This window comes from Notechis scutatus, chromosome 9, assembly GCF_049901735.1.
Source record: "Notechis scutatus isolate UNSWTSFEM ecotype Mainland chromosome 9, rNotScu1.2, whole genome shotgun sequence".
In the NCBI taxonomy this organism is placed as follows: Eukaryota; Metazoa; Chordata; class Lepidosauria; order Squamata; family Elapidae; genus Notechis; species Notechis scutatus.
Genome location: NC_142017.1, coordinates 13,378,328 through 13,405,220, shown reverse-complemented (window position 1 = coordinate 13,405,220; position 26,893 = coordinate 13,378,328). Strand labels below are relative to the sequence as shown.

The 26,893-nt window shown below is 36.6% G+C and overlaps 1 protein-coding gene across 3 annotated transcripts in view; it reads right to left on the bottom strand.

Annotated features, from left to right (window-relative positions):
* Positions 1-26,893, bottom strand: part of CDH8 (cadherin 8) — a 207,302-nt gene that overhangs the window by 113,698 nt on the left and 66,711 nt on the right. For all 3 annotated transcript variants that reach the window (XM_087971614.1, XM_087971613.1, XM_087971615.1), the window contains exon 3: positions 16,432-16,726. In XM_087971614.1, the coding sequence (XP_087827740.1) occupies positions 16,432-16,726 (295 nt within the window). The remainder of the gene's footprint in view (positions 1-16,431; positions 16,727-26,893) is intronic.

The window sequence follows — 26,893 nt, the reverse complement described above, 5'->3', positions numbered from 1 at the left end:
CTTTCCCCCCCTTTCTTTTCATTTTAAAGAATAGCATATTAGAACTTAGGGAAAAATAGTGATTAAAAGGGCATAAAAATAGCACAGAAGCACAAATTATCCTGTGAATTCACACTTAAAGGAAAGTCCTCAAATCTGCCCTAGATATACATGTTGCACCTGGATTCTACTGCAAGCAGACCTATAAATGCTCTTTATGGGAGTTGCACTTTACTCTGCTTTCCTAGTCTAGGTCAACCACTCTATCAAAGCATGTTACCAGCATCTCTGTTTAGATGACCCCAAAGCAGTGGTGGGATTCATTTTTTGTTACTACTGGTTCTGTGGGGCATGGCTTGGTGGGCATGGCAGGGGAAGGATACTGTAAAATCTCCAGTCAGAGGTGGGATTTGCCAGTTCTCCGAACTACTCAAAATTTCCGCTACCGGTTCTCCAGAATTGGTCAGAACCTGCTGAATACCACCTCTGCCCCAAAGTAAGCACAATTTATACAGGGCATATGCAATTTTGAATTAATTGTGTGAAAACTACCACGGACAGATGTTGTTGACAAGAGAAGTGTTGGCTGTTAAAAAAAAAAAAGATGACAATAATACAATCAAATCAGTTGGTCCTGTTTCATCCAGAAGAATTAAAAGCTAAGACGTGTTACTGCATGTGTATGGTGTGTGTGTGTGTGTGTGTGTGTGTGTGTGTGTGTGTGTGCATGTCTGTGAGACAGTGTGTATGTATGTGTACTGTTTATCTGTTTAATTCAGGCTATTTTCTGAGCTTAGCTTTCTTCTGCCATTGTCACCACAAACCTAATGAAGTAAGCCATTCTGCATTTGAGACATCTCTATTTTAAAGGAAGTGGCTGTTATTATCTAAATTGCACTTGATGTTGCTTATAAGAATATAAGATGTTTTGTAAAAGATGACTGCAATAATATCAGAATTATTTTTCTTCCTTTCAGCTACACAATTAATGCTCTTTTATTCAATATTAGCACATTTGGGATAAATATATACAGAACTTTTAGCACATTATTTTTAACAGCCTGCTGAATATGTGCTAATCACACAGTAAGTGCTGACTTCAAAGAAGAGGAATGTATATTAATTAATATCTTGTAATATGATTTAGATGTTAACCTTAATTCACCATTTTATTCTGTTTGTATCATGCTGAGATTTCACTTTGAAATCCCTTTTTTTATTTTATTTCACACCAGGGAGAGAGGATTAATGGAAATCTCATCCATGTCATCCTGCATAGAATCACCAACTATTCTACTCTGCTTTATTTCTTCCAAGTGCAGAATCATGCATTTGCCCCCTAAAGCATAGCAAAATACCCACTGCACAGAAGACAAATTAATGTTGCTAAAAAAAAAAAAAAAGACAATTTAGAATTATAAAGAACAGACAAAACACCCAACCACCACCAAGAAATAATCCAGCTAACATATACCTTTCATAAACTGAGAATGTGTGCCAAAATCTATAGCTATTAGCTACTTCAGTTGGGAAATGAATAAACCTTGGAATGAAAAAAAAAATGTAAGAAAGAGAAAATCTTCCACTATTGCCCAGGGTCCTCAGCTAATTTTAATGATATTGGAAACAGTTGGAAAGGCAGGGAGATATTGGTAGGGTGAAAACTTATTCATGCCAATGAGTATCTTGTTGAAAGTTTTTATTCATTTATTTACTTTATTTTGTCAACCTTGAATTACACCATCTTCGGTCTGATCTAAGTATGGTATATAAAATCATACATTGCAATGACTTACCTGTCAATGAATACTTCAGCTTCAACCATAACAACACAAGAGCACACAATAGATACAAACTCAAACTTGATTGCAGGAAATAGGACTTCAGCATCAGAGTGGTCAACGTCTGGAATACTCTACCTGACTCTGTGGTTTCTTCCCCAAACCCCAAAAACTTTAACCTTAGACTTTCTATCGACCTCACCCCTTTCCTAAGAGGTCTGTAGGGGGCATGCATAAGCGCACCAACTTACCTACCGTCCCTGTCCTATTGTTTCTTTTTATTTTTCTTATATGTATCCATTTCATGTATTCATAACTATGTTTATACTTATACCTGTTATCTTATAATCGCTTGACAAAATAAATAAAATAAAAAATAAAATAAATATAACAAAGGTTCATTTTCTTATTGTGTTTAAACACAGATTAGTCCTATATATTTCTCATCAAAACATATTAAAATCGCCTATAAAGTAAAGATATGTTTCTTCTGTAGTGTTCCATTCTCACTTTTTTTTAATGCAGAAGTCAGGGGAGCAAATCTTCACATTACTCAGAAAGAAAATTGCACAAACACCTTGGAGGTGGAAAGGTATGGATGGCAACTTGCCACTGAAATGTGAATATCAAGAGAGAGGGGAGGGAAGCTTACATGCCCTAAAGGAATTTGCTCACAGCATTTGAAATGTTCATGCCTTAATTTTCAATGAAGGGACAATTTTGTTGAAATATTGCAATGACTGAGAAATAAAATAACGGAAATATATATATCCATAGTATATAGCCTAAGAGGACTATTTCAGCTTCTACCTCTTTTTCTCCTCACATCACTAAACTCTAGGAAAATATTTCCACTTTACATCTTACAACATGTGAACAGTTTCAACCATATTTCAACTGAGAAATTGTGAACATCCTAGACCAAGCTGAATCCAAAATTGCTGGGGAATTCCTGGAAACTTGGTACTCAGACAAATCAGCCATCAACAGGCACATAGAGATAAACCACATTTACAAACCCCTAAAAATGTCTATGGGGATTCTCAGTCATCCAGGTCATGGTTGTTCAAAAGGTGTTTTTTTCAAGAGGCAACTGGACTTTCTTGGAAGAAGCTTCTTGGATGAGAAGCAAAATGTCTTCAAGGAAAAACAAAGATAATGCAGTTACCTTTTTGAGAAAACCATTGAAAAGAAAAAGTAAAAAAGCTAAGAAGGAAACAAGAAGACCAGAACACATCCACTTCACTACCCAACACCCAGATAAACAGGGAGTAACACTAGATAAACAATTAAGGAGAAAACTATGTCCTGATGAAGGAAATACCAAGGATAAAACTATACCACCATCAACATGGCAAGGCAACCTATTGTATATAAACAAGGAGAAAATCTCACACTCACCAGTAGTGCTGAATTTACCAAATCAGATAGTGAATATCTATTAATTACTAAAATTTTGCAAATAATATTTTTTCATGATCCAGAAAGGCTATTTTAAGTATGTTTAGTATCCCTAAACACACACACACTCTCTCTCTCTCTCTCAACTGACCACAGGAAGAAGTGATAGTTTATCTATAAAAGAGAACTAGAGGGTATCTAATCCTGAAGTCAACCCATTTCCTGTTCTGGATTATGTAAGTTTTCTGTCCACAATAATATTTGCTTAACTTCTTTCTCCTTTTTTATCATCTCATAGATAGCTGTTGTCATGGCAACTCAGTTCCTTAGACTAATGTTACTATAATCTTTCAGAAATCTGTCCAAATTGTTGACATGCAAATTTTTTGAAACAACTCTAAGAAACATTCTGCTCACTTCTATTCCATTAAAAATACATTTGATTCATGCAATGGTTATCCTTCAGATCAGAAATCATCATTCTGTTGTCTTATAAAAAAATCCCAGCTGGTTTTATGTGGTCCTCCTAAACCTAGTTTCAAAAAGGTTCCTTTGAGCAAGCAATTCACATTTCTATCCAGACGGTTTCATTTTTTTTCTTTTTTTTCTAGGAGACTACAGCTAAGGAAAGAGAGTGAGGGAAAAAAGGAACTATTTCCAAAAGAAATCCATGAAGAGTCAAAAGAGAGAGAGAAAAAAATATTAAAGACAAATTCTATGTGGCCTTAGTCATTCTGACTCTACCTTAACCTTGTTTAGAAGAAGTGGATTCTTAAAATAAATGATTGTCCATCTCTAATGTAGACTCATAGAATGCATGTAGTCCTCAATTTAGTTGTTAAGTGTGTTTTCTCCCATCTCCCATTTCTTGCCACAGTTGTGAAGTTAGTAGCACAGTTGGTAAGTGGATATGGCTTTCCTATTGACTTTGCCTAGCAGAAAGTGGACAAAAGTTGATTACATTAGCTCTGGACACTGAGGTCATCATAAATATGGGCCAATTGCCAACCATCCACATTTTGATCACATGACCATGGGAAGGTTGCAATGGTCATAAGTGTGAAAAAAAAGTCTTGTCACTTTTTTCAGTTCTAACTTTGAATGGTCAATAAATGAAAGGTTTTAAGCTGAAAACAAAATAGAAATGAATGAATAGAATGAAATATTCATGTTCAGAGACAACAAAGCTCTTATTTCAAATGATAGAACAGCAAGGCAATGATCTGAAACATAGTTCCAAATGAACCAAGGAACCAGGAAATAATGAGAAAGACTTGGGTATGGTCAACAAACTCCCAAGATTTGATTTCCCCCCCCCCAAAAAAAAATGAGTATCTCGACTATGCAAAGCCTGTAAGGATATGTAAGAACGTTTTTAATCTGGAAGAATGCTTCTGGGAAGAAGAGAGGGAGAGGGAACCCAAATTAATAGAAATATATGTGTTGGCTACAGGAAATGTTTCAAAACCATCAAGGAAGAGTTATAAGGAACTTCCAAACTGGTAAGGGAGAATCTAATTTGTGCTTTTCTTTCATTATCATCCATCATTCATTTCTTTCATTTTCTTTCATTTCTTTCTTTCTTTCTTTCTTTTCTGAATATGTATCAGGTCCAATGAAACCCATAATTTATTTGAAAAATAATAAAAACATGTATGGTAAAAGGTAGAAGTTACCCTTGCACATACGTGCAAGTCGTTTCTGGCTCTAGTATGAGAAGATACTAGAGTATCATACTCTAATATGTATGAGAAGGCACCAACAGACAAATTCCAAGCAGGTTGCTTATCTGTTTCACCAGCATTAATGCCCCAAAACCTTTGAACAAAGTCTTTAACACAGGGCTATTTTGCACAGGGGGGGGGAGGGGGCAATTCTGCAGACAATGAAAAGTTCTAGGGAAACACCCAAAGCAGGAACAAAGTTTGCCTTGTTGTTCTGTTAAATTGTTTATTTCCTATAGCAGCAAAAAATGTATCTGTATTATCCAAAATTATTACTGAATACAAGGAAATGTAAGCCAAGACAAACAGTCCCCAAAGGTGTGAAATACATGGCTAATGATCAATTCAATTCTGTACAGTTAACACGTACTTTTATAATAAAATAATGCAGCTATATATCATCCCCCCATTCAAAAACATAAACAAGTATATGTTTCTCTCTAAGATTAAGTTGTCTATAGTACGCTGTTGTTCTTCAGCTTTCTGGCTTTTTCACAAAGATCAAAACTGGTTGAGTATCAAAGCAGATTCAGAAACCTTTGCTAAGCTTACAATGAAAAGAAACTGTTTGGAAATAGGTGCAATCAAATGGTGAAACCAGCTGGTTTATAAAGGCTGATTCTTGAAGAAAGCACCATTTGAGATCTACTTTAATGTCTTATCTGTATGCAAGGAGGACCACTATATGCCTGGATTGCAGGTAAAGATAACGGAACTGAGACCAAACCACCATGGCTGGTTTATGCCATAATCTTTTTTATTATGTCAGTCATTTTATTATGTTAGTCAGCCAGATGTTTAGACTGAATTTGGCATTTTACCAATCAAAACTTTCCCAAGAACCTTGGATATTCAATTCTTATTCTTATTATATTAATATGAGACAAATCATTGCAATTCTAGAAAGTGTAAAAGAAGTACGAGAAGAATAAGCGAAATATTCAAGCTGATGTTTAGAACTGGTAAAATTAAGTTGCCTTCTTCAGATTATTATTATTTTAATATTGTGATTACAACAATTTGGTAAGATACAAAGGTACAAAAATCTTTTGGCCTGACAGCTAAAGTATCTGTGAGTAAAAACATCTAGTTTCCCCTAAGTATTTCAGGGGGAAATCCCAGGAACTCTCTTTGGTGCATGCACATGTGAGACAAACCAGTACTTCTCAATATGACACAACAGTGCCACCTAAAGCATCTGGTAACCCCAAGCTATCAGCCCTAAAGAAACCAAGTTCACATTTTCTTTTCCAAAACAGCTTTTCTAAGATGATCCTTGGCATTGCTGATGAAAACTCAGCCACATCTTTATCATTCAATCAAAATTTGTTAGAAAGGTGCATCGAACCAACAGATCCATGACATCAGAGACAGAAGATTTTGCTGCACTGACAAAGCAATGTTCAAAGGGGCTGCTATCAGTTGCTTCTGCATTCCACTGAAATGAGTGATCAGATAGAATAGAATAGAATAGAATAATGGAGTTGGAAGGAACCTTGGAGGTCTTCTATTCCAACCCCCTGCCTAGGAAGGAAACCCTACACCACTTCAGACAAATGATTATCCAACATCTTTTTTAAAAAACTTCCAGTGTTGGAGAATTCACAACTTCTGGAGGCAAGTTGTTTCAGAAGCAGGAAGTTCTGCTTAACAGTTTCTACATAGGAGGACAAGATAATTTCTCTTCATCTCCTCTTCATCTCCTCTAAAAATGCTGAATATTGATAATAGGGGAAAAATATTGATCTGGGAACAGACCGTTCTCGAGGACACTTTCCTCCCCTCAGGACTGTGCATTTCTTTTTTTCTAGAATCAAATTCTCCAAACTAGAAGCAATTTGAGGGGTCACAAACATGGTATTTCAGATTACAACAGGCTTGTTTCAGAACCATGCAATCAAAATTGAGCTATTTCTGGAGGATTTGCATTTGGAAGCCAACAACCAAACCACCCAGAATGGTATGGTCCTGGAGGATATTCAATGTGGTCTCGGAGAAACCAAAATTATTTAATTCTGTGGCACATTCCATTTTTGGATCCATTAATTCTGCATTTCCCTACTGGTAATCTAGTTCTTACTTATAGGAGGTGATCAGGTTGAGCTCAAGGGAGGGGTCAAAAGTGTCATCACCCTTGAGTCTCTTCACACCCACAAGAGACCTAAGTCCAGCTCACTCTTGAAGTTACCTTGAATTTCATTGACTTTTATCTACCACCAATTTGCTTTGACTGTTAGTAGTTCAGATTCTTGTAGGGAACATAGCCTTGCAATAAATATTCATCGAACTACCTGCATTTCTGATTTTTTGTGCTTCACAATATTACTCAAAATGTTACAAAGATATTAGATGATCCCATATCTTACAGTTGGATTTGTTTTGAATCTGAACATTGTCACTTTTACTTTTTTTTGTTTGCTAGAAGTCAGTGGCTTCCATTCCTGACACAGGCAACAGAAAATTAAATAAGATTCTACTCAGTTTTCTTAACTATTTCAGTAATTTCATTTGCATTGCACACTTAACAATGAATAATCCATTTTGGGGAGAATTGTGCAATGACTGAGTTCATATAATAAAGTAAATGGAGGTGCAGTTGATTAATTATTATTTGTCATACAAACACAACCATCCACTAGACAATCATGGCTTACTTAAACACAAATTAGTCTGACTCCAACACATATAGGAAACTGTTGTCTCTCCCTTTTGGATCCTGCCTGTGTGGTTTATGAAGTGAAAAAGAAGTCAACTTTGCCACCTTTACTTGGGAAAAGATCAGTTTGATCTTGTTCTCTTATGCAATGAAAACTGGGATTGATGTTTCTTCCTTGTGAATATCCAAGAAAAGTTGTGAACAGTTCAAGGCCTGAGAATCACACATAGCCACTCAATCCATTCTTGCAAGCCCTAACATTGCCAAAAATCAATAAAATTCTGTCCAACTATGTTGAATTTAGAAACACACAATGCCTTAAGTAGATTTAATATTCTTTTTTTAAAAAAGAGGGAAAAGAAATCATCCTAGAAAGAATGAGGTCCTAACACTAATACTTCTGTGTTGGAAGCACCAAAGCATCTCTGTGTTGAAATGATTTGTTGGTGACATCATGGTTGCCCAAGGGAAGCCCAGTTGGAGTCTCCTTTTGAAGTGGTGCCCATTTATCTGCTTGCAGTCACCTGCTTTTGAACTTCTGGGTCACCAAAGCTGAAGTATGTGATGGGACCTCACCCTGCCTCATGGCAGTAGCAAGTCTGCTGATCGTCATCCCAGCCTCCTAAACTCATTAGCCATTGTGTTTCTTCACCATAAAATCCTGTCCCTATCCATATATGTCTCCCATTATTCACTGCTGATCTAACCACTGCACTCTACAGTCTTCCAAAAATTGTACTTATGGTCTCTTAAATAAGAACCTGTTGCCCATTTCTACCCTGAATAGTCCAATATGGAATCTACGAAGCCCTCAAATTATCAAGACACAGTACAAGCTTTTTCATTTTTAGATAATGGTACAGTGTTATATGCAAGATAAAGAGTGAGAACATTAATCTTTCCAGCATCCCGCAAATAAAAGGCTTCTTTTTTTCTCAAGATCCCCGAGTTTTCTTTGCAGAGTGCTGGAGAGATTAATTCATTCACCCTTCTATCTTGCTTATAACTTTGTGTCATTATCTAAAAATGAAATGGCTTGTACAACATCTTTGTCGCTTGAGGGCTTTGCAGCAGACACAAGTTTGCTACGTCCAGGGCATGCAGCATCATACAGCAATATTATTTCAAAGCATCAATGTTTCATGTGGGAAGGAAGGAGGAAGGAAAGAAGGAAGGAAGGAAGGAAGGAAGGAAGGAAGGAAGGAAGGAAGGAAGGAAGGAAGGAAGGAAGGAAGGAAGGAAGGAGGAATGTCTTTGTATTTCCTTAGATTGCTTAAGTATTTATTTCAATTTTCTTTTTTGTAATATTTTTGAGCTGAGTTGCTGGTTGGAGGCAATACAATTGTTAATGTTAATTTGTTTTCTGTCACATCCTTCCACATTTTAAGGCCCCCATGTTTCAGATAGGAAAAAGCCCCAAAGGAGGACAATTCTTAGGATTTCATAAAAGCACAAGAACTATATGAGTCTGAAGTCCATTGAAGGAATTGAATTCATCTTTGCCAACTCATGATAAATGAGTTGGCAAAGATAAATGGAAGACCACTGGGTCCACCCATGAAAATTTCTTAAAAGCTCTTTTCCTCTTGGAATAACATTTGAAAACAAGTTCTTGAATAAGAACTGGTAGAAAAAGAGAAACACAAAGAGAGAAAGAGGGGAAAACAGTATTGCTATTTGTTCCTTCCCTTTTTCTATGCAATTGTTCCAAATTTTAAACAAACCATCCATCTGTTCTGTTTTCCAAACTTGGACCAAATAAGTGTTTCATTTTTTGTTTGTTTGTTTGTTTATGTATGCTTCTGAATCAGTGTCTGTGAGTACCTGGGCTAGTGTGATGACCCGGGGCATGGCACAAAGGCAACACAGTCACATTAGTAAGAAGAGTCCCTTTGATACCTCCAACTTTGCCCCCAATGTCCAGGTTACCTTTGGCTGGAGAAAAAAACTCTCCCAGGAGCAGTCTTTAAGTGGAGGAAATTCAGTCTGAAAACAAAGTACATATAAACTGTAAATAAAAATCCACACAAACCATGCTGCAGTAATTAACTGGACAGGGCAGGATAAGGCATTCCAGACTTGAAAGGCCAGCAAAACACACACAGTTGGGAAGATGCCAGGAACCCAGATAAGCTTCGACAATAACAGATAACTCACAATTGGCTTCCAACAAGTTGCTGCACGCAGCTTCCCTTTTTAAACACTGTGTTCCCAGCTGCAGCTAATGAAGGGAATCAGGGCCCTTTCCTCCCCCATAGGCCACACAACCCATGTTGCTCTCTTCTGCATTCCTCCCTGCATGCCCTAGGATGAAGAGGGGGTGGGCCTGGATCTTCCTCTGAATTCTCTCTGCCTTGCTCTACCTCTTCCCTGCTCTGCCCAGCTGAACTTTGCCCTTCTCCAGTTTCTTCCATAGCCAACGGAGCCACACTCTGACTCCCTGTCAGCTGCTCGGCCTCCCTCTTGGAATCAGATTCCGACAAGTGCATGACAGCTAATCCATGCAGTTTTCTTGGCAAGCTTTCTTGGAAATGGCTTCCTCTTGACTTCTTCTTCCTAGGGTGGTCGGTCATCCAGTTGATTTTGTGCCTAAGGTGGAATTGGAACTCATGGTCTTCCAGATTCTAGCCTGGAGCCTCAACAACTACACTAAACTAGATCACAGTTGCTTTATGGAAGCTCCAAAAATGGACATGAAAGCAATAGCTCCTTCTTGCTGTTTTTTCTTCTCCAATTTCTGATAGTCAGAGCTCTGGACCATGAATTTCCTTTAGCTATTATGGCCTTTCACTTTGGCTTCTATGATTTTGTCTTCTTTAGCATAATCTCTTAAAGCTATTAAATCTCCTATCTTGGAGCATTTCTTTTATCTCTTTCAAATCTGTCACCAAATTCACTAAATGTCTTCGATGAAAAAGTAGGATTTTTCTCCATTATAAATTCTCTTCCCTTTTCTCCATTCCGTGAATCACTTTTAATTTTTATTACGGTAACTTATAATTACAAATAATTATTAGCAGATAATAATTTGGGGGAGATGTATTTCTTTTATTCTTTAAAATTGTAATAATAATTGATGGTGTTACTTTTGTTTTTTAAGCATGTGCTAAGATTACACTTGTGAAATTGTCTTGAAGCTTTGACAATTAAATTAAAGTTGGGCTCCAAGTCAGGAATTTATCGAAATTGGAAATCCTCTGTTATTAGAAGTATAATTATACTAGAACAATTTAGGAAAAATAAAGTCTCCCTCTTGGACTTATGAGTTGAAGTTGCTGTTTGGGGATGAAGCTTGAAAAACACACCCTATGTATTAAATATTTCTCCATCTGTATCTCTGTATAACAGAAATGATAATCTTGAGTTTCAAAAGACAAAACACAGATATACACACACTAAGTTACCTGCCTTTCAAACCTCAAAGCTATCTAGAGCACCACTGCATGTTTAATTCTGAATTTTCTGTATTTTATGAGAGAGTTTCATTTCAAGCATAAGAACAAAGTATGTATAGAAATAAAATTGAATAAACATACAGGTTCAATTATGGCAGTAGCTTGACAATGTGCATATCAAAAAAGGACAAAAATGCAAAGTTATAAAGTTATACATTGACATGAAATATAAAAAAATGCAGAATACCTTTGCAAAATATACTTTTCACAAATGGGGTGATTTAATGTAGACCACTGCTGTTGCATAAACTTAGTTATTCTTCAGTGGGTATGTTTTATTGGTATATCCACTTGAGAGCGTGGCATTCATTGTATGTCTAGAACTTGCAACATGTCTAGTAAATTCTGAGCAATTAATGTAGAATCTTCAGCTTAAAAGTATTTTTAAAATTATTTTCAAGACTCTCCTGATTTCACCTCCAGCCTTCCACTGCATTGACAGTTTTTTTTTTCCCTTACAAGAAAATACTTAACATTGACTAAAAGCATGAAGAAAGCCAGTGAATGTGGCAGCAACAGGAAAGCTATTAAGAATAGTAACTGGCTCAACTTTTGAGTCTTGAATTTTCTGCTACATCAAAGGTTAAAAGGCAGAATTAACTGTTTACACTGAACTGCCTTTACAGCCATTTGTAGTTGGAGCAATTCAGTGAGACATGCACACAATACTTAAGAACAATCATCTCAGATTGAGGACTTGCAAAGGAAAGAGGCTAAACACCTATTACTCTGAGCTTCTACTGTGCATTCGGTTGGGAAAAAGGACACTTTGAAAATGTTTCTCAGGGTTTTTACACAACTGCCTTCACGCAACTGTCCTCCTATCTCATTTTCTGTAACGCAAGTGAGTAGCTAAGATTTCCCTCTCTACAGCTACATGGACAATTGCTGCAAGCCATAATGGCTATTATGTTACCACCTGGATCAAAGGTGTCTTGCCTATGAATTATCAGTTACTGAAAAACAACACGGAGTCACAACTACTATGGGAACCAGAATACTAAGCTAGAATGTCCCAAAGGTGCTTTTTTTTTTTTTGAAAGGCCACTGAAAATGTTTTGCTTCTCATCCAAGAATCTTCTGGATTATTCTGGATAAAAAGGACCATTTGTTTGGAAGAGACTTAACAGAGGCCATCTATGTTAACATGGAGGAGCCTTCTCTCAACAGAGGAGGAAAGATAAGACACTACCTGTCTTCTGCCTACAATATAGTCCCATGATGGCGAACCTATGGCATGCGTGCCAAAGCTGGCATGCAGAGCTATTTGTGCTGGCACGTGAGCTGCAGGCAAACTTACCTCACTGTGTATGCGCGCAACTGCCAGCTGATTTTCGGCCTACCAGAGGCTTGAGGAAAGCCTTCGCAGGCCGAAAAGCAAGCCCATTTTGTCATTTCCTGTATTTCTGGAAATACCGGAAGTGATGAAATGGGCCCATTTTTCAGCCTGCAAAGGCTACAGAAGTTTTCTTTAAGCCTCTGGGAAGCCAAAAAGGCCTCAAACGGGCTGAAAATCAGCTGGGAGGTGCAGTGCAGGTAAGGGTGGTGGTGGCGGGGGATGGCACATGCATGTGCAGGGGGAGTGGGGGGGGCGTGCATTGCCTTCTGGGTGCTGGCAGGTGAGCGCACGCACACTTTTTGCCACAGGAGCCCAAAAAGTTTAGCGACCACTGATATAGTCCTTTCTGAAGTTCTGAGAAGATTCTACCTTCATTTGCAATCTGATACAGTTGATCCTGAGGGGTTAGATAAACCCCCAAATGGCCTCAAGAGCTCTTAGGGAGAGTGATAATGACCAGATGACTGCAGAGAAAATGCAATCTTCCACGCCCTTCCCTCCTATTCCTGTTAGAACTAATCTTTCCATCGTGCCTACTATCCCCGCCAGAAGCAAAGAAGCTTCTTGGATGACAAGGAAAACATCGCTGTTTCCTTCCTCAGGGGAAAAATAGTCTGGTTGCCTTTTGGGAAAAAAAACAAAACAGTTTTGGGACAGCTATAACTCGGATGAATGAGTATCTCCACAGACACTAAGATAGAAGGGTATGTGTGGCATGATTTGGAAGAGTTCCTAAGGAACTCTGAAATAGCTTTACTGCTGTTTGATGCAAATGAAAACAGCCCTGTTGTCCTAATATTATTCCTGCATATATTTTTTTCCTTTTTCTAATTTCTTCTGTTGAATGGGAGAAAATCTCCTTTTAAAATCTCCTTTTAAAGAGAAGAGAAAAAAAAATCATTGACATTTGTAGGAGGTAAGATGGTTTCCTCGCCAAGTAATTGCGAGAAGATTGATGAGCATGTTTCCCTTTTTTCACTGGGCAATCACCCTTTCAACAGCCTTATTAGGTTCTGGCATGTATTTCAATAAAATTCCTAAGAAAGAAATCAGAAGGAAATGTGTCTCATTGGGCAGTCAGGGTGAGCCATGGAAATATATGCATGCATGCATACTTTCACACACACACACACACACACACACACACACACACACACACACACACACACACATCAGAAAACAAAACCAACTATTGCCTTCTCCATTATGTCCTTTGATCAAGTGCACTGAAAAGCATTGTAAAGAAATTCAAAAGAAAATACTCAAGCACTCTGAACAAAATGTAGAAAACAGACATTTCTTTTGCTAGGGGGAAAAAACACTTTTTTTTAGAAAACCCTTTTGAAAACTCATGCAGACTTCACTATAGCATTATAAAATGATAGCAAACTAAGCATGGGTTTCTTTTAAAACCAGGCAGTAGGGAAAATTACTTCAAGCACCATTCATGGGAAGGATTAGATGGACTAATTATTATTATTTTTTTAATTCAAGCTAGTAAAATTAATGGACCCAAATCTGATAGTGGTTTGGGCATCCCCATCTACTCCTATCTACTGAATCATTGTTTTTATAAGGGGGGAATCACATTGGCATAAAACAAAATTCCACTGATCTTGATTACTGTGAGAAGAAAGTAAATGGAAACGAGTCTCAAATAATCACTGTCACCTCTCAGTCCATAAAATATTATCTTCTCATTCAGTGTTCTCCATAACAAGCTATTCTGATCTCAAAATGACATCGTCACAATTTCATTGCCTCAGTGGTTGCATCATTTCCACCATTACAGAATCACATGCACGTCGTTATTGGCTTTCATCCCATCTTGGGGTGCTCAGCTTCTTATTTTGCAAACATCTCAGTCAAAAGATGAGGTGCTGACAACTCTACTCCTGCTCCATATAATAAGTCTCCAGATCATCACCATCTTCTCTATAGTCGCTGAAACTCAAACTAGGAAAGGATGAAGAAATAGTGATATATTGCGTAAACTTCCTGCCAAGTTTTTTTTTTTTTTTTTTTTTTTGCGAGCTTCAAGAAAAATCTTATTTTCCTGATGATAGAAATGTACAGCTTAACTCAATAAACTTTTCATTTGATGAACAACATCTTACCCAGGAAGCTATCTTTCATATGCTTTGCTTTGAATAGTAGCCATTATTAACATTCACTCAATATTCCGTATTTTCTTTGTTCTTTTCTCTTTTTAGTGCCAAGTGTTTGCATTTTCTTGCCAACATGGTGGCAAAAACATGTAAATGTCTAAGCCATAGCCTTTCAGTGCCATGGGGTATAATTAAAGGAGCTTAACATATTAAGCACACGTTTGAGTCATGGACACCAACACAATAATGGAGAACTCCTATGCCAATTTCGACAGAAGCAGTTGAAAGGAGCAAAGGCATTCAAACTACAGAAGAGCTGGAATTGACAAGCCAGCTCAATCTCAACTTTACAAATGCTTCTGGGCCCACTCCAGTTAGTACAGACGATTGCTTTTTAGAGCTGATTGTGCTGGCTGTCAGAAAAAGAGCATCATTGGCCTCTTACACTCAGTGTGGATGGCTGTACTTCTGCTTTAAAACTGCAATAGGACAGTCTATTGTTGTTAGATCCAAGACATGACACAACACTGAGAATAAAGCATCCAGGCATTTTTCCAAGTAAACATTTATGGGCAGATAGCTTTGACAGCTTTATAGAAATTGCTGAAAGTCACATTGTTGGCTACCTTCAAATGAAACAAAATTTCCTCGGAATGTCTATGGGCATGTATACAGAGAGAGAAAGAGACAGAGAGAAAATTTGCAAAGGAAACTGAGAAATGGTAAACAGGACTTTACAAAACCTTCTTTGGTTCCTAGTTAGCATGGTGAATAGCGAGGAACATGGAAAGATTTCATTTCTCATTTGAAATGTCACAATCTGTCATTATTATATAATTATATTTCCTGTACTTTATTCTAATAATTCTGTGAAGTAACAGGCTATTAAAAAATATGATGGCTCAGATCATGTCATTTATTTTCACAACAATGTGTGGATTTGAAGCTGGGTCTACATGATTCTGTCCACCTTTATTATAATGTGAAAAAGATCAATAAAGCAGCAGACTTTATTTGTGCAATTTAATTAATATTCATTTTTTATCAAAATCTGAAGGATGAATTTGAAATCTTCAGGTATTCTCCTTGAAGTAGATTAAACTGAAAGATCATGGAAGGTATTTTCAGACTAATTAATGATCACTGTAGTCCAAATAAGCAGTTTTTACTGATAGGGAAACTGATGGGTCAGTTCATATTTGATATGCCACATGGTTGAACATGTTCTTATCTATTAATTTGAAGTGACATTTGCATTTATCTCTATTAAAAAGAAGCCAACTGGATATTTGTTTCTCAATATATAGATCATTGTGTCTATCAAAATTTCTAACTGCCCTCCACTCCAGTTAGCAAATGTCACCTTGTCCAACAATTGAGCCGTCCTGCCAACTATAACTTTGTGCAAGAATTCTCACCAAACAACATATTCCAGTATGCAAAGCTTCATTACCAGAAAGGTGTTTTTGTCCCAAAAAGTAGTCCCAACAAATCTCCCCTATGTTTTCAGTGCTTCTTATTTTGCTTTACCTTCTCTTAGTTCAAACAGCTAATTGAGTAACACCCAACAATGGACTTTTTGCTCTCAGATACATTTTTCATAAAATCACTGTGAGCTAATTATATTTCAAAAGAAGTGGGCGTATAGGAGATGTTAACATGTAACCATAGATCCTAAGTGCTGCACATGAACTAGGGGAAAAAAAAGAAATTATCCAGATAGATAAATATTAACCTAACACTAATGATGTCACAAAGAAGTGCTGGAACAAATATTGATAAACAGTTTCAGCAACACTATTCTCACAACACCTGAACTGTAATGCAAAACAACTTAATTGTTCACCAAACAATTCAGCTTTCAGAGGGATGAGAAATAATTGTTTGGAAAAGAAAGCTCACTCAAACACAAATCTGGAAATGCAAAAGCCGGGTGGAACAAAACGCTTTGTGAAGAAATGTGGAAAATCTCATTCTGTCATACATACCTACAAGAGACATTTCTGGAACAGTTGCATGATATGGGCCATCTACAAATTCTGGTGGGTTGTCATTAATATCTTGGACCTTAATAATGAATTCTGAAGGAGGCTCCAGTGGTTTGTTTGTATCCCTATCGACTGCTTGAGCAGTCAACGTGTACTCTGCTTTTTCCTCCCGGTCAAGTCTTTTCATGGCATGGATGTCTCCTGTCTTGTCATTGATCACAAAAATAGTCCCAGCACCATCGCCTGACAAGATGTACTTGATCTTACTGCTTCCTGGATCCATGTCCGTGTGTAGCTGAAATTATAAATAAGCAATTTGTTTATTGTATTCATTCAGCTCCCCAGCTTTCTCCCCTTCCCCACTGCATATGGTATTTTTATCCAAGATCTATTGAACAGTCTTAAAATACACGTTATAAAATTTGCATCCATGTTGAAAATCGTACATATGTTTCTGCAAAGGTGTAAATCACTCTGTTTAGTCCAACCAACTGTTCTATCAATGCCTTCTGTTAGCCCTCAGAGATAAGCAACATTTCAAAGCACCTCTAATGCATCTGTGAACCTATAAGAAAGTAATGTTCATTAACAACTTTCTTACTCAGGCATTTATGTGGGAAAGTTTTGACTTTCAGTTTTCGGGGGACAGGGTTATATCTGAAGACAGCCAAATTTGATCTTATTTGTTTTGCTTAATTTGAGTTCTGGCAAAGGGTTATTTAATCTAATGATTAGAATAAAAAGGAAAGATAGAAGTATTATTTCTGATGAACTGCCAAACTGAAAATCAGCTAAGATAGGATTCTTTGTGAGCATGCTGCCTGAATAGTAAGTTACTCTCTATTCTCTGGATATTATGTATTTTCATTGGAATCATGATTAATCACTTTTCAAGTACTTTCCAGAGCTTGAGGATTTACTCATCTCTGCAAACTGGTCTTTTGATTTCTAGCAGCACACTGTCAATTTCACAGCAGCTTACATTACTACATACGAGGACAGTTTTGTCATGTTTCCCAACCACTGACTCTCTTCTCGTTCTCATAAGGATACAGACACAAACAGAAATACTAAATACTAAATATATCTTTGCATCACCAATGAATGAAATCTGTTTCTATTTAATGATTCCAAAACACTAACTGGTCATTAGAAATATGTGGAGATATTAAAAGTCTAGCTATCCAGTCTAGATGAAATAGCTTTTCTTTCTTCATTGGAAAGGCTATGTAGGTTATATAGATACGGGAGCTTCACACTGTTGAACCCTGGTTGAAGATGTTACTAAATTCTTCAATTCAATTCAATTCAGTTTATTATAGTCATAGACCAAATTCTTCAATGTACTTCATGATGATTCTAGATAAGTTTATTAGATTTAAACATATTTATCTTGTTTATTTCACAAAGAGCCACCTGAAATGTGAAATATTAGATAACAGCAGAAAGAAAAACAAGCTTTTCTTTTTTCCTAATAAATCTTCACTTTTGCTGCTGGAAGTCTAAACACAAGCTAATCTATCAATTCATTTCCTCCTTAATGTTAGTAATTCACTACGACTTTAATTATTTCCTCCTGTTAAAATCAATAATACATGTGGCAAAAAAAAAATAATTAAATGCATTATCAAGCCAGCTATATGAAACTCCCAAGTCATTTTTTTAAATAATAAACTAATTATAGAAAAATAATAAAACCATCTTTAAGAATGTTTCAAAATCTATGTCACTTTTCCCATTTTTTTAAAGTCATTAACCGTACTAATTTTATCTCCCAGGATGTAATTTCTTAAGTATCATAAAATATGTATGAGGATGTAAAGTCATTGTTAGGATTCAAAATTCTTTTCTCATGTCAAAGTTAAAGATAATTAGGTTCATAATTATGTGGGCCCACAATGAACAATAGAAAAGAATATAGGATGAGTTTCCACTACTGCTATTGTAGAGATATACACTTTTTTTAAAAAAAGTACCTACTATTTGTATCTGTAGCAATATCTTTGGGTTCTAGTTTCCAGCAAAGGAATTTAAGATTATTATATTGGATGGGTTAGGAATTAAATGTATTTCCATAAATCTGCATATTACCCTTTGAAGACTGAGGTTGCTTTTTCCAGTTGCCTATTTCAGATGATCAACCTTCATAATGCATGCATATATCCACAAGAGTACAGGGAGTACTCCAGTTACAATAGTTCACTTAATGATCATTCGGTTACAAATGGCACTGAAAGAAGTGACTTATGATCATTTTTCACACTTAGGACCATTACAGCATCCCCATGGTGATGTCATCAAAATTCAGACACTTGGCAACTAACTCATATTTCTGGTGATATTGTCCTGGGGTTTGTCATGCCCCTGTTGGAATCTGATTCGGAGGGGGAGGCCGAGCAGCTGATAGGGAGTGGGACTGTGGCTCCATTGGCTGTGGAAGAAACTGGGGAAGGGCAAAGGCCGGCTGGGCAGAGCAGGTAGAGCAGGGGAGAGGGAATTCAGAGGAAGATCCAGGCCCGCCCCCTCTTCATCCTAGGTTGCATGGCTTATGGGGGAGGAAAGGGCCCCAATTCCCTTCATTAGCTGCAGCTGGGGAAAAAAGTGTTTAAAAAGAGAAGCAAAGTTGTTGTGAGCAAATTGTAAATTATCTGGTATAGTTGAGGCTTATCTGGGTTCCTGGCATCTTCCCAACTGTGTGTGTTTTGCTGGGCTTTCAAGTCTGAAAGTCTTTCACTTGCCCTGTCAAGTTAATTACTATATCATGGTTTGGGTGGGTTTTTATTTACAATTTGTATGTACCTTGTTTTAGACTGAATTTTCTCCAGTTAAAGGCTGTTCCTGGGAGAGTTTTTTCTCCAGCCGAAGGTAACCTGGACATCGGGGGCAAAGTTGGAGGTATTAAAAGGAATATTCTGACTTATGTGACTGTGTTGCCTTTGTGCCACACCCTGGCTCATCACAGGGTCAAATTATCAACTTTTGCAACCTTTTGACAAGCAAAGTCAAGGGAAAGCCAGATTCATTTTACAACCGTGCTACTCATTTAACAACTGCAGTGATTCACAACAATTGTGGCAAGAAATGAGGCAAAATACACTTAAATGTCTCCCTTAGCAACATAAACTTTGGGCTCCATTGTGGTCGTAAACTAGGACTATCTATATATAGTATACCAAAACTATCTTCATCTTGACTAGGGTCATAGCTGCTCTACAAACAATCATTTATTTGCTCATTATACTAAGGATAACATCAGGGCTGTCTTAACAGCATTATGGGCCCCGGGCAAAGCAATGTACTGGGGCCCCTACGTCAACTACTCACATGAATAAAAATGTAAATGTTCAATAAAATTAAACATATATTTGAATGTTAGTATTAATAAAAAATGCAGTAAAATGTAATAAATATATTGCTGTATTTATATGATACATTGAAGGGTTAACATACACAGATTAGTATGGGGCCCCTATGCTCGTGGGGCCCATGGGAAAGTGCCCATCAGTCCCATGGTTAAGACAGCCCTGGACAACATGACTCATTTTTGGCTTGGTATACTATTTACAAAACTGTGATGTCTTGGGTGTGTTGGAAACAAACCATGATAGCTTGGTGCACTGCAGGCATCCATATAATTTTAGGAGGTTTATTAAAATGTTGCAAAAATGATGATTCAGTACAACCTTTGACTCAGTCACCATCTCAAAATGGTTTCAACTAATTCCTACATCCCCTTTCCCATTTGATATCTTTCAAAGGCGATGGAAGGATTAGCTGCAATTTTACTCCAACCAGATTATGTTCTATCACCACAGACTCATTCAATGATGACAAAATGAATCATCTGAGACACTGAAGTTTCTATCGCAGAAGAATATACAGTAAGTATGTGTACAAAACACTCCCAGTTAGAGGTAAATGTTTGTTTAATAAAAAGGGAGAACAAGAGGACTTTTATAAACCTTTGTGAGACAGAAAGTTGTCATGACAGTCTTAATAAAAGTCAACAATACAAAGGCTCAATACTATTAAAATATGTATTATATTTAAAGCCCCGGTAGCTTCTTTAATCTCTGTAGAAATAAACAAATACAGATCACATTGGGGATCTGAGCTTCTCCCTCATCCAAAAGGAAACAAACTATGAACAATTTTAAAAAACAAATATGCACACAAAATAATACAAAACATTTGAGAATTGGATACACAATTCCAGGTGAACACAGAAGAAGGTGAGATATCAGATGAAATAGCTTTACAATTCTCTCCTGTAAAACTTTCTTCAACTGAAGCTCAACTTCTAATGGCTTCATGGACATGTCCATCTCATTTTTTTTCCCTGGCAACAATATAAAAGTAGTTTGCCATCACCTTTTCCAGAAACATTTCTTTCAAATTTCTTACTCTAGAATTACTCCATTTAAGGAGTAATTATCTAAATAAGATTCATCCTGCTCAACTTTTCAAGATAGACTAAGGTTAGAAACAAATTGGTTTATTGTTTTTTTTTCTTCTTTTCTCTTCTCTCTCATTCTGTGTTGATCCTTGCAAACTACCAAACTATTTGAGTACTAAGAAGCCTAGGTTGTAAAGGTTTGAATTGGCTACTTGTGTTATATTATCACAATTTGGGTGCTGTTTCAGGCTGGGATTATGAGGTGTACTTGTTCCATGGATCACACATTACACTATTACATTATTAAATGTTTCAATTCAGCCACATTGTAAAGTTTATTGTTTAGTATAAATATACATCTAAGCTTAGTAACCTATTCTACAACTTGTAAGAAAATAGCTTATTCTACTTGTCAGTAAGCAAATTATAGTTTTGCATGCTTGCTTCTTCAGAATCTTTCAAAATATCCATCTAGCTTTCTTCCAGAAGACGTTAACTTTTAAAAGAACCAGTGGCTTGTTCAAGGAACAATAGATCATACTGAATTGGAACTTCAATTTGGAGGAGAAATTTCCTCCCTTGAAAATAAATGAATTACTGTTTCCCTTGAATGCTTATGCTGGTAAATGATCATTTAAAGGATATGTCACTGATGAATGCATTTATCATTCTTTAGGTGCCAAAAGTCACCAGTGGTAGTATAATATGTTCTCCTTGCCACCTAATGGCTTTTCCTCTATTGAGTGAATACAGAAATCATAAAGGACAAATAAGAATAATAAAGATAGGGATAAGAGCACAGCATGAAGAGGTTGTTGAATTATTTGAAGCAGTGGTGTATATTAATAGATTCTAAAGGTGTTGACATCTCTCACTTTTGAGCTTGTAAGCTTAGACTACCTGGCATCTGGACAAAAAAATGAAATAGAATTTAGGAATCAAAATCAGAACATTGCTAGGATTGTTAAATCTGTTTTCTCTCCCAAATTTATTGGTGAATGAATCTGCCAATTTTTCTCAAAATTTTGCACAATAGGGAATCTCTGATAGCTACAGTTGAACTTAAAATGGGTTTCTAAGTATTCAGTTTTGGTTTCAGATTGCTGATTCAAACACACACACAAATAACATATTCTCTGTTCCAATTATTTGCTTTATTCATTATGTATTATTTTGTTAGGTTCACCATGTATTCTACTTACAACTCTAACTGACATATTAATAGAACTATCCAAATAGTTAAGGTATTTTGATATGAACTAATAAACAAATGGGAATGTAAACTTAGTCCAAGGCAAATTGCCCACCAGAAGGAAACAAATTAAAAATAAAGTATACACACATAATTTCACCCCATTTAAAACAAAAAAGAATTTAAACACCTAGTTCACCCCTGCTTATTAAAATAATATGCGGTACGAGTTCAGATTTCATAGTTTGCAAACTATGGATTATGGATTAGTGTATTGTTTGAACCCAATCAATGATACTCAACAATTCAGTAACAGCCCAATTAAATGCTGTATATTATCTTGGATTATCATATTCATACAAACTAGTATTGGAGTTTGTCAACTTCCTGTCATCATCCCAATCAATGAACTCAGGGAAGTCAGGACTATGATGCTTGGATCAGATTCAGAAAGTCCTTTATTGAGTACATCATATCAGCACTTAGAAAGGTGAATCTAGCTCTAAATTATTCCGGCACTTAGGGATAGTTAAAAGAATGAAACCTCCTCGTCCCCTTTTGTCTCTCAGATCACATGGGCCAATCAGTCCAGATGTAGGTTCCCGTTCAACTTCAACAGGTGTCCTGTCAAGCCTGAATTATTTTGGTGGTGGAATAGTATGAATAAAATGGTTCTTTGAGGAATTTCAATGCCTCTCATTTCGTTTTATGATGATTGCATTACTTGGAACCTGACATGTCCATTGACATCACCTTGGTTCTCATGTTGGCTGGTAGATGTTGTGGCTACCCAGATGAGGCACCACACTCCTAAATTCTCCCATCCCTCTCCCGGTGAATGGCAACCAAGAAACGAAAAAGAAGTAAGCATGAGAAAGAATGGCTTTAGCTTAAGTAATTTTGCAGGTTGATCCCCACAATCTTCAGGCGATCCTGAATGTGTGCCTGATTTCCTGCACTGAACAGAGGATTGGAATTACAGAGCTCTCTTTTGCTGTGTTGTGCTAGGACTGACCCAATTATATGTTCAAGGAGATGGAGTGGGGCAACTTGCCACAGTCAACTCATAATGGCCAACTCACTGCAGGACAACTTGCTGCAGTTCAACTCAGTGTGGGACAGTTTAACAATTCTGTTTAATTATTTAAAATAAATAAAAAATATTTTAATTTTTGCCATTCACATTTTATTTTCATGTCCTTTCTTTAATGATTCTATTCTACCATTTTTTTTATATTAGTGTAGCTTTCGTCCCACAACAAGTTGTCAGTGGTGAGTTGGCTGTGGTGAGTTGTTCCACAGCAAGTTAACTGTGCCAATTGGCCCTAGCGAGTTGGCTGTGGTGAGTTGGCCTCGGCAAGATAGCCATGGTGAATTGGCCATGACTAGTTGTCATAGACCCCTAGGAGAAATTCACATGAGCAATCTTTTAAAAGGATTCTTTATGATACATGAACGCAACTGGAGAACAAGCTGTCCATTTGTAACCATAATTCTGTCTCCTAATCCATCTCTGAAAATGTGATTCCTTTGGTTCTCTCATTTCTTTCAAAAAGGCTAAATGACTAACTGCTTATCACAGTGGGCCTCATGAGTCAACCATTCTGCTGTTTTATTTTGAAAATCTCTATAGTGTTGGACAATATAATGAAGCCTCCTCCATTAAAAAATAAATTTACACTTCTCCTAAATTGAATTCATTTCCCTCTTCTGTGTGAATGCTGATATAATGAAAGAGACTAAAACTGCGACAAATACTGTTATGTTCTAGAAGTTCTTCAAATTTCAAGATGTAGTTTACAATTTCTATCTGTTCATGTAACATGTAAACAACTCAGGGCAACATGGGATTAATTGTAATCTGCAATGTTTTTCCCCTTTTCTGGATTGGCAGAGTTAGCTTGGCTAATTTTGTTTTGTTTTGGGGAGCAGGGTTAGTTTGATGTGCTTTGTCTATTTGTTTTTTAGTCAGTTTTGCACTTTGTAGTTCTGCACTCCCATTTTGCAAAATAATAATAATAAACAAGTAAGAATGTTCAGGTTTTGAGTTATAGGAATCAGTATCCTGCTTTATCACTGAGCAAATCAAATTGAACAAATGAAATTGAGGATAAATCCATAAATCCTAGCTTAACTTGGGTCCTGGACACTGTGAACAGAAGCATGGTCATTAATTCAGACATCAGTGCCTAGGAATCCAGATTCAGTACCAAGGAATTCAGTGCCTGGAAATTCAGGATTCAGTACCTAGGACAGCAATCTTGCAATTGAGGTAAAGGAAGAAGTGATAACAATTGTTAAGTATCACCAATGAATGAAATTTCTCACCAATTTTTCAGGACAAATATGTTGGTTATGTCAACAACCTGCAGTCCCTTAGGTCTAAGACTAAGAAGCATGAGGCTAAAGATGTGTTAAATCACTAACAAAAGAAAGAAATGACTTAAATAAACTGCCATGTGTATAAGAAGGTCCCATGTTTTATGATGAGAGAGCATTCAACCCCATAAAACAGCTTCATTCTAGCATACAATAAAGATTTGAATCAAGTTTGAGCTATAAAGCTTTTAAAGACTATCAGAATTTAAAGTTTGGTCCAGAGCAGTTGAGTGAGTATTTTGTTTTAACAATGGTTTGAATGGTACATGCTCAAAGTTGGGAGCAGCACAGTCACATTCACATCCACATTTCTGGAAAAATTACAAGGCTTAAATGTGGCTCCAGATGAGATCATCACCTTTGGTTTAGCATCCCTATTTACATCCAGTCATCGTCCCCCCCCCCCCCCCAAAAAAACCCTACCATATAAATTAACATTTTTTAAAAAAAACTAAAAGAAGAATACAACACAGATGAGAACAACCTAACCAGGACACAAATCATGAAGCTATTCCAATACTGCCAATATACCTTCTTCACATTCAAAAGGGAAATGTATGAGCATATAAAAAAGGCAATCATGGGATCCCTAATATCAGGAATTACTGCAGAAACTGTCCTGTGTGAACTAGAACACCATGCATTTCAAAACTACACACCTAAATTCTGATGTTGCTACGTAGGCATGTTTGTCATCATCCAAAGAAACACACTGAAAGTCTTTCATATGCTCTTGTCAGTTAACAGGAGTGCTGGCTTATCAAATACTTAGGAGATGAGGGCTTGGCAGCACAAGGAAATGACAGCCAATTGCCAGCCATCAACACACCAATCAGCCATGACATAAACATGACTCACATAACAGCCCAAAGCACATATTCCAGTGAGAAAAGTTCCCTGAAAATGGGCTCTGAAACCTTGGAAGAGTAAATCCCTGGTCCAAGTGACTGATTCAAATTCAATATCTATAGGTAGAAGAAAGGAAAGGAATATAGTGTTCCTTTCTTCAATATAAAGCAATCATACACAAACACAACTTTATAGTTCTAATATCTAGAAGAGCCTTCTGTACATATAATAGATATGGAAAATGATGTTTTGGTCACGGCTCTGAACAACAGAAACAGCTTGATTAAGTCAAAACATCTTAATCAGAAGAATCATATCAATCCATAGAACAAGATAACACTTGAGATAAATTAAAGGCATATTTTGCTTCTTCTAGAGAGCAGATTTTGAGTTTCACGTTCAACAAATCTACAAATCCTTCATTTAGAATGCAATGGGATATACTGTACATCTTTAAGTTTTGGAAATTTGGAAATGAAATATATTTTAGTAAATTCTTTTGAAATTTACTAATAATAGCATCTTCCTAAAACCTACTGATGAATGATTCTGCATCCAGTGATTCCTGATTTAGTGATGGTAGATACCCTATGCTGTATGTCCATCCATTATGGGTCATTATGTGCAACTATGTTTTTGATTATCAAGTCTGTTGGAGAACAAGATCTAATGGCGTGCAAGATGGATAGCAGCAAATGTTGTATCCAATATTTAGTGTACACATGAAAGAATAGATAAAGGAGAATATTAAGGACATCCAAAGAAATATAATCTGAAGGAATAAGGTCTATACAAAAACAATGTTAAAGATATCAGTTATGATCAATACTTCAAAAGTCTATTAGCACATACGTTTATAAAGCAAAGCATTTTACTACTGTCACTTAGATAAACAAACAAATCAAAAAGCTGAAAGCAGCAATAATCCATTTTTACCAGGTTTTTTTAAGTGGTAATAAGCCAAAATAAAGACAGTGGTGGCTGCCAGTTTCTTGAAGTTTTATGACAATGCTGCTCTGTTCATTGGTGCTTAATATAACAACCTAAGTGTTACAAACATTCACAAAATGGTTCCATGGCACACATAGACCAAAAAAAAAAAAAAAGATTCACATAGATCAAAACTAGGAAAAATAAAATAAATAAAATAAAAGTATCATTAACACACAAAAGAGGACACAGTTCCATATAGGATATTGAGGATTTTTTTTTAAAAAAAAAAATCAAATATAGACCCAAAGATTAAGGATGAGAATTGGCTATAAGACTTCAATGAGTATACATCTCTTTCTTCTTGTTCACATCCTTGTATTCCAATTACTTTCCACTCTGCCCCAGAAGGCCTTACCTGGATTTCCTAAAACTAATTCACTTCATTTTGAGCTTGGCTACTTATCTTGGCCCCAGACACAGAAAAACATTCCCATGGAAAAGAAGAATATTCTTACCACTTCTTTCACTCTATATACTTTGACTCCTCTACCTCAATTTGAGCTCCCAGGGAATTGAAAGGGAAATTGGAAAGAGTAATTTCTTTTTTTATTTCAGCTCTCATCTTTTATGAACTCTCAGGAGACAAATCAGTGGTGAAAATGCCAGGCAGAGACCTCAAATATTTGGTGGTTTTCGTTGGCACTTCTAAGCTA